At 35.0% G+C, this 17,448-nt stretch overlaps 1 protein-coding gene across 11 annotated transcripts in view; it reads right to left on the reverse strand.

Annotated features, from left to right (window-relative positions):
* Window positions 1-17,448, reverse strand: part of SOS1 (SOS Ras/Rac guanine nucleotide exchange factor 1) — a 141,824-nt gene that overhangs the window by 38,581 nt on the left and 85,795 nt on the right. For all 11 annotated transcript variants that reach the window (XR_012379700.1, XR_012379699.1, XR_012379698.1 and 8 more), the window contains exons 7-10: window positions 16,034-16,144; window positions 15,860-15,958; window positions 1,678-1,805; window positions 233-888 (exon numbers count right to left, since the gene is read on the reverse strand). Coding sequence is in view for 7 of the 11 variants with exons in the window: in XM_025868106.2 (XP_025723891.1) it covers window positions 233-888; window positions 1,678-1,805; window positions 15,860-15,958; window positions 16,034-16,144 (994 nt within the window). In the remaining 4 variants the exon portion in view is untranslated. The remainder of the gene's footprint in view (window positions 1-232; window positions 889-1,677; window positions 1,806-15,859; window positions 15,959-16,033; window positions 16,145-17,448) is intronic.

Consider the following 17,448-nt stretch of genomic DNA (forward strand, 5'->3'; position numbering starts at 1 on the left):
TGATTTTATTTTCTCATTTGTAATTCTGGTTGTAAAGTTAAAAGTAATACGTAACTGTGGTAGAAAAAGTATAAATGGCAGTATTTTTAGGCAAAGGAAAATGAACTCGGAATAATGCGGAGGACCTTTTGTTGTTAGTTTGCTTTCTATTTTAGGCACAATGACCTGTGCAGCAAAGAAAAGTAGCTGGAAGCAGGAAAATAAAAGTGACAGGCAACTCTTTATTTCTTACCTGCATACATATGGTATGTGAGCCTCTCTATAAGTTTAATAACAGTTCCTGCTTTGATAATTGGAATTCCAGCCTTGGGCTGCATGTTTTCTTCAAATATTATATTCTCTTCAGAGTCAGGCTCTGCAAATCTATAAACATCAGCACTAGGGAGCCTCATCTGCTCCTCCTTCTCTTCCTGCAGCATCGTCACATCAAGCATCCTTTCCAGTGTACTCCGGTACTGTAAAGATATCAATGCTGCCATCCAGTTGTTTTTCTCTTCAGCTGACTTGGCAGAAAATATAACACTATTTTCATCTTTTAAAATTATTTCAAAAGCATGCTTGTACTCACTGGTGTCATCTTTGTCATTAATTTGTACCTTTCGCATGAAAAACTTTTCTTTAAGACGATATTCTGCATTGCTAGCACCAGGAAGTCTTGGCTGCCCATGATTTGATTTACAGCAAATCATTAAGCCATCAAAGAGAAATATGTGTCTCTCATGTTTGGCTCCTACACGTGTAAGAGTTCCTTCCATTATAAATTCATTGCAACACTGTCCAATGTCCTTTCCCTCCCAACCATCAATATTCTTTTGAATCTCGTTCATTTTCTTGATTGCTAGTTGTTTCCCCTTCATTTGCTGACTATAAAACCGACATGCAGATTCACTGGGATAAAGTAAAAAAAACATTATTAGTGCACAGACGAAAGACAATCTAGAATTCATGTAAATAAAGGACAATGTAAAAGTACATTTTAAAAAGTTGCACTGAAAAGGTTTTCACTAATTCTCCAAATATATTAGTGTTACGGTACTGTACCATTTTAGGAACTACAGCAACACAGTAGAGACTTTTTTTAGTGCTCTAAAAAGAACAATGACTATTGACAAAATTCTACTCTATAAATTTAGCTATGGAATGATTATTTCTACCTTGGCTACTAAATATTTAGAATGACAAATATTAAAAAGTAGCCAATATAGTGAAAAAAAGTTTAAAAGACTTAAAAAATTATTTAGAAATGTTTAAGTGGACAAGACCTAAAGCTAACAAACATGCACATATTATAATTAAGAAAGTGGAAGCAATGTTATCTGAATTAATACCTCAAGTTACATAATCCCTAAAATAAAGGACACTACGAATTTTACTTTGACAGAACGATGATGTTGACATAAATCTACTCAAGACATTTTTCTCTGTCTCTCCTTTAGCTTACCAGTTGACTCTCAGGAGGTCTTGTCTGGGAGTATGCAAGGAAAATGCACAAATATGAAAGGTTTTTCAAACAATAACAAATTCTCTTGGCTTTGATGTCACTTCCTCTGAAAGACCAAGCTTGTCACTAAAACTATTTTCTTCATTGTTTACTTGAGGAGGGAACTGGGATCCCTGAATTTATACCAGAATATTCAGGGTAAAAGGGAGGATTATTACAAAGGTAAAAATATTCACCTCAGTCTTCGTTTTGCAAGACTTTTAGAACATATTTTTTCCATACCACTCTGAACATTAAGCAAAGCTGTTATTGCTTGTTTCAAACATTCCTTGTCTTCTTGATCTTCACTCTTTTCTTCTAACTGCTGCAAAGTCAAAATAAGAAATCTGAACCCGCAGGACAGTTTTGGACAAAAAGAATAAGCAGCTCATTTTATTCAAGAATGAAAATAACAGTGATTCAACTCTTTCTGCCACAATAAAATTTTTAAACGTGTCATAAAATATATTCTTTTAAAAAAGCATTTTCTTCTTTATGTATTACTTTCTGTATCAACATGCAACCAAGTTTTCCACATTAAAAAAAAAAAGCAGAAGATGTTAAAGATGTCACACCTTGTGACAGGCAGTAATGTGCAGTTTCTCAGATGCATATGACTGAAAAGAAATGAGGGACATAAATTATCTTCTTAACCAGCAGAGGATTTTGCACAGCAGGAAGCACACAGGTGAGATTTTTTTTCTCAAGCATGGAACTTGGTCTTAGGTTTCTGATTCCAATACTACCATTGTTAACAAGAGGATGATTAGGAAGGTAAATACACAGGGAAGGATGCAGTATAGTGGAGAGGAACTTGAAGACACAAAACCTAGGACCAAATTTTGCTTCTACTTCTGTGTGACTATGGGACAGATTATCTGACTTCTGAGTTTCACTTTTCCCAGCTGTCAAATAAGGCTTGTAAAATGCCTGCCCTGCCTACTGAATGGGGTTCTTATTAAAAATCAAAGTACTTTGTAAATGGTGATATACAGTATAAGTCTAATGTTTTCTTCGTAGTTCTACTACAGAATTAACATTAGTATCATGAACTTTGTCAGTATTCACATGTCAAGATTTTGAGTAAAACTAGAAGTGTACATGTTAGTGAAACTCAAGCATATTTTCTGTCAGTGGCAAATATACTATATATGCTAGACAGAAAGTCTGTACTTAATAAGGATTGAGTCATCAATAACTACAAATTGTCAATACAACGGGTGGCTATAATTCAAGCAAGCAATTAACTGAGGTATGAGTTATAACAAATGACAAGAATTCAGTCAACTTCTCAACCTGTTTCTGGCTGCCAAAAAGAAAAAGTTAAGAAATAACATGTATCAGTAGTTTTCATGCAACATTTAAGAACACTTACTCTCTATCATAAAGGAAAACCCATGAGAAATAAAACCATAAAACATTCAAAGTAATTTGTAAAGGTTTACTTTTCAATGAGCATAATTATTATTACTTTAGGGATTTTATGTTCTTAAGAGATATTCCTTAAAGATCAACAATACATTCCTTTCCGTTTCAACTGATAAAGATCAGTTATACACACATACACGTACTGATGACTTGTGAAAAGTAAACATATTTCTTACTCAAAGCCTAAACCATTCTATAAAAATAATTTACTTAAAGTATCTTAATGCTCAGGTATTCCAGAAGTAGTAAATACCATATTGTGATGACTATTTAATGCTGTTTTATTATGCAAATTTCTTATAGTAAAACCTCACCATACTTTAAACAAGAGGCACAATCTGCACTTTTTAATCTCAATTGTGTTGTTTCATGATAATCCCCCAGCAAAAAAAGGGGAAAAATGTTTTTTTCCCCAAAGGATAAAAAAACTTTTATATATATCAAAAAATACTCAGATATCATTTACTCATAGTATTGCTCTTCAGTATGGCCAGCTAGATTAAAGGAAGTCAATGGTGAAGTGTTCATAAAAGAAAGCTATTAGGTTTTTACTTAATGGGTATTACTAGTAGGCTGAAGGTTGGACTTTGGGCATGCTCTCAAAATACTCTCTATCCCTATCATTCTAAAACTACCTTTCACATGGCAGAATTTTGGGGGACTAAATGTTACCATTAACCTTACTGAGTTTGGCTTCCAAGGCAGCAATCTCACACTGAAAACAATGTTCATTAAGAAAGGGCAAAATCAGGGGTGCCTGGGTGGCTCAGTCATTAAGCGTCTGCCTTTGGCTCAGGTCATGATCCCAGAGTCCTGGGATGGAGCCCTGCATCCGGATCCCTGCTCAGCGGGAAGCCTGCTTCTCCCTCTCCCACTCCCCCTGCTTGTGTTCCCTCTCTTGCTGTCCCTCTGTTGAATAAATAAATAAAATCTTTAAAAAAAAAAAAAAAGGGCAAAGTTGTATGGGGTGTAACAAAAGCACCAGTAAAGAGAACTATTGCACTGAGTTGTTTCAATGGAATCACTCAAATATTCGAGTCAATAGGATACAAAATAATTTTTTAGTCTTAAAGAGCTGGCACAAAGAGGTAGCAGAATATTGGGTCCTTCATATTCTACCCTTTTATTTTTTATACTATTAATTCAGGCAAACATACCTAAAGTCATACAAAAACACACAGTTTTAGCACACATAAAAAGAGCATGAAAGTAACAAATCCATTTAGACATGCATTGGATTTTCTATTCTAAACACATTTCAAGCTTCTGGGTTATTTATCTACTATTTAACTATAGCATTTCATATACAGAATATACCAGTATCTCAAAAATACTGTTAATACATTTTAAAACCACAAACCCAAAGTCTATGTCAAACCCATGACTTTACTAATGAAGCAATTTTTAAATGCAATTTTTACCTTCATAGCATTACTCAAACATCTAAAATAAATTTCAATGTAATGACCTTTCTTATAAGCATTTTTGCTTAACATGGTTGATTTAAACTGGGCATTGGCACAGAATAACTGAAGCTAACTACCCTCAAAGGGGTGGCTTATTGTTGCTACAGAAACAAAGCAGTGGCAAAGAGTTCAACTAATTCACATAGGAATGGCTTCCTTTCGTTTAAAAAAACACAAAACCTTTGAATTCATGTTTTTATTTCTAGAAATTAATTTTTCCAACATGAGATTATATAAAATGAAAGAACTGCCATGTACTTGATGGCGGAGGCAGGTGTGACCCACGATTTCTGAACCTCAGTTCAAGAACCTTTTCAATACACTACCTAAAAAACTGATATGACTTTGAAATACCTATTAAGAAAATAGTCACCAAATAAAAACTATTCCATTCAAATAGGTAAATTGCAATGCACAGGATGATAAAATATACAATCAAGAAATATATAATTGTCTAAGGTTTGGGACATAAAATAAAGATTTGTCTTTATCTTAAATATTGTGTATATATAAAAAGCTTATCACAGAAGGGAAAACAAGCAAAGATGGGGATTGTATTCTGACTGTGGAATGGTTACCTGTATACTCTTTGATGAGAAGCTAAGAACAGATTACAAACTGGAAAATACATGGTCAAATGGTAAATTTAATCTACTAGTCCTGTAAACCAATGTATGGAATATTATCCAAATTATTCCAGAAACCAACGAATTAAGCCAACCGCTCCTGACTCTGCTATCTCATAATTCACACATCCCATTAAGGCTGAGCACAAGAAATGCCATAACCCTCAACTATTCTTTTATAGTAGCAGCACAACTAAAAAGTATGGGTGAAAAAGATGAAATTCATAACTAAAATGAGATTTAGAGATTGTCTGCAGACTTCAATTACTCATACTACTCCTTAAGTTAGAAAGTACATTTCATAATCAGTTCCTTTCCCCTCAAAAGTTATTTTATGAGTAGTGATTTCATAGATGCAGATGATTTTCTTAAAATACACAAAATTTCAACCAGTAAGTGATGTCAATGATACTAACAAAATTTGATCTTCTTTTACTTAATCAGCCTAAACCCTCATTTTCCCCCAAGGGAAATAGAATAAGCAGTATAAATTTGTAGTATAAACAGTATAAATTTATAGTATAAGTAGTATAGTTCTTCCATAATTATAATTTATATAATATCTTTATTAAATTAGCCAGTGTATTAAATTAGCCAATATAAAAATGAAATCTTAAAGTGTAAATTGTAACATGACTTATAATTCACTGTTAGGAAATAAAAGCAAAATTCTCAAAGCTTTTTGAGGAGTCACAAGTTTTATTGAGATAATTAAGTGGGGTCCTTTGTATACTTTTAGAGACTATTTAGAATATTAATAGCTGAGAGGAAAAAAACTCAAAAGGGCAGATCAACAGGGGAAAGCCCATCAAGTTCCATTCGGAATGAAATTAGCAATTATTCGCCCTTCACTGTTTCCCCTCCTACTGCTGTAAACACCATAGCCATCACAAATACTGCAGGAAAGCTATAAAAATGCAAGAATTTCCAGTAATGGTAGTGAAGTGAAGAAGTCTTGAGAGCCCTCCCACAGATAACAATTACATAATCTGGACAAAATGTAAAAATAACTATTTATAGGCACTGGAAAACATCTAAAAGAAAGCATAAGCCAGCAGCAGCAATTACTCTTGAAAAGCTACAACTCGCAGGTGTATACACTTGTGAGATTAAGGCTTTCCCCAAACTCTCATGGCAATACAGTGGGGAAGAATGAGAGGAAAAGAACCTCTACAGGCTAGAGATCAAAGAGCACAGTTTAAGAGGAAATTTAAGGGGGAAATCTGGAAATGAATGAACTGCAGACGGGCTGAAACCCAAAATCTGAAAATAAACTCTCTCCAAGTACCTGGCTGATTACTAAACCCTTACATGCCTGGAAAGACCCCCAGGAAGCCTGGCAAAAAAGCAGGCAGAGACCAAAGAGGAATCTATTCTTGAAAGACAGAACTCTAATGGATGAGTTCTGAGGCTTTTTAAGAACTGAGTTTATTCCCCAAATGTACACAGCTCAGGTAGCAGAAAGCTGAAGCCTTACTGGTTTCAGGTGCCAGGGGGTAAAGCTTAAAGCTGACAGAGTAGCTGGAAATTAAGGGGGAAATCTCTGGGCATAAAGGAACCACACAGACTGTGCCCCCAAATCTGAACACAATCTCTGCCCAAACACTTGTCTGACTGCCAAATCATACATGTGTAGGGGAGACCCAAGAGAATCAGCTAAAAAAGTAGCATATGGAAATCTTAGAAAGTGAACAGAGATATCGGTTGCTTCACAATATAGAAGAGACAAATTTGCAGCTGAGTTCAGGAAAGTTAACTGCCTAGTAAAAAACCAATAATCCAAAAACAAGGACCCCAACAATCCTCAACACAACAGAATCCAGAATTGTTAATGAGCAAACAACAGGAAAATGTGACCCATGTTCAGGGGGAAAAAAGTCAGTTAATAGAAAATGACTCCAAGTGGGCCCAGATGTTGAATTTAAGAAAGGCTTCAAAGTAGCTTTTATGATCATGTTCAAAGAATTAAAGGAAAACATGGTCTTACTGAGTGGACAGACAGGGAGTCTGTGGAATGTAAAGCAAAATCCAAATGGAAATTCTACAGTAAGCAAGATAATAACTAATAGTTCTATTGACAGATTAATAAAAATTACTAATTTGAAGAACAAGGAAGGATAAAATTTAAGAAAAATGAACAGTCTTATAGATCTGTGGGACAACACAAAGTAGTTCAACATACATGTAACTGGAGTTCCAGGAGAGGAAATGAAATAAAAATGGCAGAAAATGCAAGCATAATGGAAAAGCAAGTTAAAATCTGAAGTGAGGAAAGGAGTTTAAAACCTTAAACAGGAATATCAACCCTAAAAAGTGTTAGATGTTGACACTCATTTATGAAAATAAAATACCTTTTAAAACCATCTCTCTGTTTTTATCAGAGAAAAAATTACCAAAATTATAAATGCACCCCACAGTTTAGTTGATTTAAAATTTTAAATTAGAGTAACACAATAGTCAGCTTTATTATTACAATGGTTACTGAATTACACTATCCTATTCTTAACTTCAGACATTTAACGTCTGCAGTCAGATATAATACCATTTAGCTCACTGCTTTGAGTCCATGGTTTCTGGGTAAGAATTTCTAAATTCAGAAATCTAGTTCAAGAGAATGGAAGCTAGACAGAGCTCTGTTGGACTTATTTTTATGACAGAAGTTAGGTTTCCTAAATCTTCTCTTATTGCTGGTATTAAGTCATCAGCTCATGGGCAGAAAAAAAAATGGTCTGAAGCATACAGCAGTTAAACCAGACGCAAAACATGAAAAAAAAATAGATAAAAATGATCTAGAGTAGATGTTTGATATTGTTCAGCTCCCAAACTGGAAAAACAGCAAACCAAAGCCATTAACAAATGTATACAAGATGTTTGTAGTGCAGATTTCTTTTTTTTTTAAAGATTTTATTTATTTTGAGAGAGAGAACGTGTGCACACGATGGGGGGGGTGGGGCAGAGGGAGAGGGAGAAGCAGGCTCCCCACTGAGCAGGGAGCCCAATGTGGGGCTTGATCCCAGGACCCTGGAATCATGACCTGAGCCGAAGGCAGAAACTTAACAATCTGAGCCACCCAGGTGCCCCTTGTTTAGCATTTTTTTTTTAAAAGACTATTTTGGGAGGATAAAATCTCTTAATTTTAACATTTCTCAATTTTTTATCCTAAATTTTCCACTCATTGTACCATTCAGTTCTAAGTTTTTATCTATAATCCTTTTCCACAATTCCTGTACTTAAACATTTGCAGCTACAATTTTTGTAGTATTTGCGATCTTAAGGGGAAAAAGGGCCAATCTTCAAATCAGTCTACTATGCAAAAAATCTAGGAATATTAGAAAATTTACTGTTAAATTTTGTTTTTTTAATTTGTTTTTAAATATTTTATTTTAATTTCTACACCCAACATCGGGCTCAAATTTACAATCCCAAAATCAAGAGTCACACACTCTACCAGATGAGCCAGCCAGGCAACCAAATGTTAAATTTTAACATATAGCAAGAGTCTAACCATCTGAGTCTTCAAATTAAGGTTGTTAGTGTTCTTATTTTCTAAAATAAAGCTTGTGATCAAGATAAATACTGCAATGTTATAATGAAATAACATCAACTACAATACTTACTATTCTGTTGGTCCTCAATTTAATCTTACTTAAAAACACATGGTTGTTATGATGTGTTAAAATTAAACTCGGACATGTTTTCTCTCAATTATTTTGCTAATCTTGTACTTTTTAATACCAATAAAACCTAAGAAAGGTATAGATTTTAAGTGTTAAATATTCTATTTTTTCATTTAAGACAAAGCATACATGATAACCCCAAACGCAATTATATACATTTAGTCTTATTCAGATGATTAAATTAGTAATTTTGTATTCGTGTCTGTTTTTACCTGCCTATAGTCCATCCTGCCAAAAGTCTGTTGGCTTTTCACTAGATTTTTATGACTAAAATGAAATTTTAAAATCTAAGATCAGAATGAAATGATACTTAAATTGGCTTAATATAAAACTATATGGGTTTAAGAAAGTCATTATATACTGGAAAATCAGAAAACCAAAAATGAATATAATTCTATAGCATACCAAAAACTAATTGTAGGGCACCTGGATGGCTCAGTTGGTTGAGCAACTGCCTTTGGCCCAGGTCATGATCCTGGAGTCCTGGGATAGAGTCCCACATCGGGCTCCCTGTTCAGCGGGGAGTCTATTTCTCCCTCTGACCCTCCCCCCTCTCATGCTCTCTCTCATTCTTTCTCTCAAATAAGTAAAATCTTAAAAAAATAAAATAAAATAAAATAAAAAATAATTTAAAAAAACTAATTGTAATGGGTTGAACTGTGTTCAAGTCCTAACCTCTGGTACCTGCAAATGTTATCTTATTTGAAAATTAGGTCTTTGCAGATATAATCAAGTTGAGATGAGGTCATATTGGATTAGGGTGGGCCCTACATCCGTTGACTTAGCACCTTTGTAAGACAGAGGACAGGGTAGGGTGCTTGGGTGGCTCAGTCGTTAGGCATCTGCCTTCGGCTCAGGTCATGATCCCAGGGTCTTGGGATCGAGCCCCACATCGGGCTCCCTGCTCAGCTGGAAGCCTACTGCTCCCTCTCCCACTCCCCCTGCTTGTGTTCCCTCTCTTGCTGTGTGTCTCTCTGTCAAATATATAAATAAAGTCTTTTTAGCCCAGACCTAGTTTGCGGCGACATGGCTAAACACACCAAGAAGATCGGAATCATGGGTAAATACGGGACCCATTATGGTGCCTCCCTCAGGAAAATGGTGAAGAAGATTGAAATAAGCCAGCACGCCAAGTACACTTGCTCCTTCTGTGGCAAAACCAAGATGAAAAGATGAGCTGTGGGGATCTGGCATTGTGGTTCCTGCATGAAAACCATCGCTGGTGACGCCTGGACCTACACCACTTCTGCCATCACAGTAAGTCAGCCACAGAAGACTGAAGGAGTTGAAAGACCAGTAGAAGCTCCACCACTTGAAACATTGCTAGCCTATAATAAATGGGGTTAATTTTGTAAACCAAAAAAAAAAAAAAAAAAAAGAGAAAGAGAAGACTTGGATGCAGAGGTAAGAGAAGAATGTGAAGATGTGAGGAAAGCCACTTGAAGATGGAGGCAAGGAATGAAGTGATGGCATTGACAAGCCAAGAGCTACCAAGGATTGCTAGGATCCACCAGAAGCTAAGAGGTAGGATTCTGCTCTAAAGTCTTGAGAGGGAGTATGGTTCTGCTGACACCCTAATTTTGGACTTCTAGTCTCCAGAGCTGTGCTATTGTTTTTAAGCCACGCAGTCTGTGGTGCTTTGCTCTGGCAGCCCTAGGAAATGGATACACTCATGTACATATAACAGTATAGATCTGAACCCAATTTTTTTAAATTGAGGTAAACTTACCTTTCCTTAGATTATATGGCCAACATATTTACATAGTCCCAAGTAACAACTGTAAATTTGTTTAATAAAGCAAATTAAACTTCACATTGAAAAAAGAGTATTATTTTTCAGTTTCAGTAGTATTCAAGTCTTACACTTACTTAATTATTTAGCTAAAGTTTAAAGAATTCTAAGTCTCCGGGGCACCTGGGTGGTTCAGTCCATTAAGCATCCGACTGTTGATTTTGTCTCAGGTCATGATCTTGGGGTCATGGGACTGAGCCCTGCGTGAGGCTCTGTGATCAGCGGGGAGTTGCTAGAGATTCTCTCCTCCTCCTCCCCCCCTTTTTTTTTAAGATTTATTTATTTATTTTAGAGAGAGCGAGCATGAGCAAGCACAGGAAGGGGGAGAGGGAGAGAGTAAGAGAGAGAGAGAGAGAGAGAGAGAGGGAGAGTGAGAGAAACTTTAGCAGACTCCGTGCTGAGCATGGAGTCCTAAGAGGGGCTTGATGTCAACACCCTGCTATCATGACCTGAGCCAAAACCAAGAGTTGGTTGCTTAACCAACTGTGCCACCCAGGGGTCCCAGATTCTCTCCTCCTTCTACTCCTTCCCCTGCTCGTGTGCTCATTCTCTAACAAATAAATCTTATTAAAAAATTCTAAGTTTCCAAAATTAGTGTAATTACATACAATTTACAGTTAAGCTTCTTTTAAAATATAAGACATTTATAGGAATTCTAAGGAAAACTTACTTATTTTTGCCATTAATTTTTTTAACAAGCATTTATTGTCCAAGTGCCAGACACTACTACGCATAAGAATTCAAAGCTACTCAGAGCTCACATCCATTATGTGGGGAGCACAGCCTAAAACAAGGTAGACAATAAAAATGGGACAAGTTCTATGAGGAAGTATAAAGAGAGGGAACATGGTAAAAGGATCAGCCTAAGGAACCAAGGGAAACTTGATGGAGAAACCAAGATTTGAACAAACTCTTTGACAAGTAGGAATTTCTCAGATGAAAAGGGAAGGCAGAAATAGAAGAGAAATTCCAGGGAAATTGGAACAAAAGGAAAGTGGAATTCTGAACAGGTTATATATATCCAGGGCTGCTAAAAATTGAGATGAGCTGCAAAGAGGCTAAAGAATTTAGACTTCAGTCAAAGTCGATAGGGAACCAACCACACTTTTTAAACTGAAAGTTCCATAAGGCATAAAGGCCATACAGGAAGCGGCTACAGTAGTCCCAGCAAGATACGCTGGGGGGCCTGGACCAAGGCAGTGTCAGTGAAATGTAGAGAACAAAGTAACTTCCAGAAATGTATTATGGTTTAAAGATTTACTTATTTATTTGAAAGAAAGAGAGAGAGCAAGAGAGCACACACACAGGGGTGGGGTAGGGGCAAAGGAAGAGGGAGAGAGAATCCCAAGCAGACTCCACGCTGAGTGTAGAGCCTCACACCAGGCCAATCTCATGACCCTGAGATCACGATCTGAACCAAAACCAAGAGTCGGATGCTTAACCAACTGTGCCACCCAGGTGCCCCAGAAATGTACTGTTTTAAAATGGTTTTATGTTGGAGAATCCACCAAAAAACAACAAAACAAAACAAAAACAAAAACAAAAAACCTACTAGAACTGATAAATGAATTCAGTAAGGTCTCAGGATACACAATTAATATACAGAAAACTTACATTTTTATACGCTAATAATGAAGTAGCAGAAAGATAATTTAAGAAAACAATCCAATTTACAACTGCACCAAAAATAATAAAGTACCTAGAAATAAATTTAACCAAGTAGGTGAAAGACCTCTACTCCAAAATCTGTAAAACACTGATGAAAGAAACTCAGATGACACAAACAAATGGAAAGATATTCCACACTCATGGATTAGAAAATCAATATTGTTAAAATATCCACACTACCCAAAGCAATCTACAGATTTAACATAATCCCTATCAAAACACTAACATTTTTCATGGAACTAGAACAAATAATACTAAAACTTGTATGGAACCACACAAGACCCCAAAGAGCCAAAGCAATCTTGAGATAGAAGAACAAAGCTGGATGTATCAGAACCCTAGATTTCAAAATACATTATAAAGTTGTAGTAATCAAAACAGTACGGCACTGGCACAAAAAAACAGACATGCAGATCAAAAGAACTGAACAGAGAGCCCAGAAATAAAACCTTATATGGTCAATTAATCTATAACAAAGAAAGCAAGAATATGCAATGGGTAAAAGACAGTCTCTTCAACAAATGGTGCTAGGAAAAACGGACAGCTACATACAAAAGAATGAAAATGGACCACTTTCTTGCACCATACATAAAAATAAATTCAAAATGGATGAAAGACCTAAATGTGAGACCTGAAACCATAAAACTCCTAGAAGAAAACAGGTATTCATTTCTTTGATATTGGCTATAGAAATGTTTTTTAAGACATGTCTCTTCAGGGAGGGGAAACAAGCAAAATTAAACTTTGGGTCTATACCAAAATAAAAAGCTTTTGCACAGTGAAGGAAGCAATCAACAAAAATAAGGCAACCTATTGAATGGGAGATGATATTTGCAAATGATGTATCTAATAAGGGGTTACTATCCAAAATATATTAAAAAACTTATACAACTCAATGCCAAAACCCACGAGTAATCCAATTAGAAAATGGGCAGAGGACCTGAATAGACATTTTTCCAAAGAAGACATACAGACGCCCAACAGAGCACATGAAAAGATGATCAACATCACTGATCAAATCAAAACTACAATGAGGTATCACCTTCCACTTATCAAAATGGCTAAAATAAAAAATACAAGAAATAACAAGTGTTGGTAAGGATGTGGAGAAAAAGGAACCCTCATGCACTGTTGGTGGGAATGTAAATTGGTACAGCCACTATAGAAAACAATATGGAGGTTCCTCGAAAAATTAAAAATGTGATCCTGTAATTCTGCTACTGGGTATTTACCCAAGGAATACAAAAACACTAATTTGAAAAGATATATGCACCCCTATGTTTACTGCAGCATTATTTACAATAGCCAAATCATGGAAGCAGCCCAAGCGTCCACTGATAGATGGATAAAAAAGATGCAGTGTATATACACAATGGAATATTATTCAGCTATAAAAAAGAATGAGATTTTGGCATTTGCAACAATATGGATGGACCTACAGTGTAACGCTAGATGAAATAAGTCAGTGACAGAAAGACAAATACCACACGATTTCACTCATATGTGGAATTTAAGAAACAAATGAACAAAGAAAAAAAGAGAACAAAAAAACAAGCAAACAAACAAAAAGACTTAAATACAGAGAACAAATTGATGGTTGCCAGAGGGAGGTAGGTGAGGATCCCCTGAAGTAGTTAAAGGGGATTCCTGATGAACACTGAGGAATGTATAGAATCACTGAATCATTATCCTGAAACCAATACAACACTGTGTGTTAACATAAAACAAAAATATAAAAGGGTTTCGTGGTCTAATTAATTTGGGAAGCCCTAGAAAACAATCAGATTGCTGTAGTGCACAATTTTATAAAGTCTTTAATATTCTAATGTACTTTGAAAATTTCTAGGAGTATATGATTAAGGATGTAGTTTTCCTCCAGCATATCTAACCACACTGCACATCCCCCCCCACCAACTTTTTATTTAGAGTGTCTCATGGGACTAGCATCTCAAAGAATATTCTTTGAAAATACTGCTCACTGAAAATATTTAATTAAGCAACATACCAACAAATAGAAATTGAAAAATAAGTACAAATAATACATTAGTACTGAGGGAATGCAGAATAAAAAGGAGGGATCACAGTCTGTGGGATTAATTAGGCAAGGTTTCCCACTCAAAATACTGCTAATTCTGCAACTGAACTTTAGGCAATAAGATGAACTAGGGATACATATGCTTAAACCAGTAGAAATCTTTTAAATTGCTGAATGATGTTTTAAAATAAAAATTCTATTACCACAACTTACAATTTAAAAAATTTTAATTGCCTGTGTTTGGGGGGGGAGTAAATAATTTCCTATATTATTAAGCTGATTAGATTTTACAGCCTTTTCAACCTTCATCAAAGCTTCTTGTTCTTTCTTATAAATTAATAACTGCTTCTAGGTTTCATCTGGCCTTTAATGCTTCAGAATTTCATTATAGTCTCAGGTTAAAATCCCATTATCAAACTATTATGAACAAGGATTCTATATAACAAACTTGTTTGCAAATATCCTGTTAGGACTATGGTTTGTCATAATAAATTCTTTGTAAAGAATGGTTTTGTATAACAAATGCTTCCTCTTGATTATCCTCTTAAAATAATCATTCTATATTACCAAAGATCTTAAATGGTATGCTGTTTTCAGTCTAGAATGGAGAGCTAAGAGCTCTGTAATTCTGCTTGGTGATTAAATCCTTTAACTCCCTTGGTCATTCTCCAGTTCAAACATTCCTACTTGAGAAATCTAAGGTCCAAATTCCTACAATGTAAAAAGATGGGACTTCGTTTACTGATTCATTATAGAGAGCCCATTTCAGCATGTACTCCTGCAAACTGTAAATATAATTTCTACTAATAAATTCTCCATAACAAAATCATGATATTAAATATAATTTTTCTTTAATGAAGCAAACATTCTTTTAAAAGTTAAAGAAATAATAGTATTAACCCATGTCTTATTTTGTCTCTATGGTGCTAGTGCATTAAGAGTAAACAGAGTATCTTTATTATTTCATTCCTTATTTTAAATTTTTGAAAAAAAAATTGATGTTTTCTTAGGACATATTATCCATAAGCCAAAGGAGACATCATTAGATACATACATAAGCAGTTTAAAAGTAAATCACTTTGAGCTATACCAGTGAATTTTAACTTATACAGACTAAGGGTCTCTTTTTCCTTATTTCAGTGTGAAAAAGGAAAAGGGAGAAAAAATCAAAATCCTTTCCTTTCAGTGTTTCTTAAATTGTGTATTTTGAACTGTGATCAAATAAATTTTTACCGGGATTATACATAGTTTACTATTTCTAAAGTAATGTTAAGCAGTTTTATAGAGACAGCTGCAAACTTGAGCAATGAAAATTAGGTGATTAATATTCTCCATTATTTGGCCTTCTCTCTACATTGGGTCCCTTATCTAAGTCCCTGAATCGATCTGCTGAGGTCCCCAAATGGAGACATGGATGCCTAAGTCCAAGGTTGTTTCCAAACAACTGGCCCTGTAAGCAAAAAGGGCACAAGAAAAAATATCTGATGACTGCTTTAAAATTCACTATTAAAACTAGAGAAAATATGCCACTCTTTTGCAGATTCATTTACATTTTATTCTTAACTAGAAAACGCAATTAGATATAGACCAATGTTCATGGGTGCTCACATAATAATTCACAAATAAACTGGTAAAAAAACTGCATCACATTTGAATGTTTTACAAATAGCAGTAAGAGTTTTCTTACCTTCAAAAGTTCAAAGTAATGTAGACAGTGGTAAACAGGGGCTAGAAGTAGCCTGGGTAAAACATACTGAACAGCTTCTTTGAAACCTTCGCCTATTGACTAAAAACAAAGTAATTAATTTTTTTTAAGTTTACTTTTCAGACATCATGTATCTTGTTTTAAAAATTACTATACCTGTAAATAGAGTGCCGCTCCAGGCTTTGATAACTGACTAAGGAAGCGATCATGAAAACCAGGCCGTAAAATATCTCGAGCATATGATTCATATGGATCAAATGCCAGTTCCTTAGAAAATAAAGAAGGTAAAACATAATCTTTCTCCAAGTTAAAATATAAACAACCTACCACAAGAAATACAGAAAGATTAAATTATAGGTACATCTAAGCTAGCACAATTATGTACTTCTTTTAAAGCCTCCCAACAAAATTACATGACTATTAATTATGATTTTAATAGGATAAGTTTAATATTCTCCAGTAAGAGAGTAAGTAAATCAGTTCTTTCTGATGAATAATAGCATCCTTATATGTTATGACACCTCTCCTCAAAGGATTCTAGTACAGCATTATCAGCAAAAGTGGTCGTAAGAATGGCCAGACTTTTGGTTCTGGAAAACAAAGTTTAGCCGGAACAACAATGAATACAGACATCAACAACGAGGTTAAGTATAAGCCTTTAGAATATGGGTGCCCAACATTTATCTTCTCATGGTTATTTCTTAGTGGTAGACTTTTACTTTTGCATTCTTTAAGCCGGAGGTAACAGTTCATATCATCTAAAATTCACTGTTACAGTTTTCACAGCAATTAAACAAGCGTTTAATCCAAATTGCCAAAAATTCTATTATCATCAATCATTAATAAACTAAACAATTTTAATGGTTAGGTCTAAAAGAGTACAATCTATTGGTTTTGATGATTCCTGAGGAAAAAGAGAATAGGTGTCTTGATTTTAGCAGGAGCCATCCTATGCCCTATTCCTGGTTTAAAAAAACAAAAAAAACAGGAAAACTGCTCTAGATTCTAGCAAGAGCTCATTCTAGGACAGGGAATTCTAGAAAGAGGAAGAGGACATCTAGTGGAGCAGTACAGAAGGAAGAGGGACTGACCACAAATGATGTTTATGTTCATTACCCTTAATGTTGTTTCTTAGATTGTTGTTTTTTTTTTAAGGAAAGACTGAGTAATAAAAATACAAGATTAGAAATCAGAAGACCTGAGTCTTTGTGAAATATAATATAGCATATAAAGTTCTAAGTCATCCTGAATTCCTTGAACTGGCTCCTGATTCATTTCCCAATTTCAACTCCTTCAACTACTTTCCCAACTAAAAATTTCTATGGTAATGTAACACTGGAAATTGCAGTCCACTGTAGATTTTACAAGAACGGACAGTAACGTTTCAGCAATAGTAACAGAAAGGAGTCAGGTATGAACAGAGTAGAAGGGAAAGAGGAATAAAAATGTGATTTGATGCTTTTATTGTGGGTCTCTTGAACTCTAGAAATCATCTTGTACAGCAGATAATGTTTGCCCTCCCCCTCTTTCAATAAACTCTAACTTACTACAGAATTTTTACGACAGCCATA

The sequence above is a fragment of the Callorhinus ursinus genome, unplaced genomic scaffold (genome assembly GCF_003265705.2).
Source record: "Callorhinus ursinus isolate GAN/ISIS: 27379988/994484 unplaced genomic scaffold, GSC_fseal_2.0 scaffold10, whole genome shotgun sequence".
Classification (NCBI taxonomy): Eukaryota; Metazoa; Chordata; class Mammalia; order Carnivora; family Otariidae; genus Callorhinus; species Callorhinus ursinus.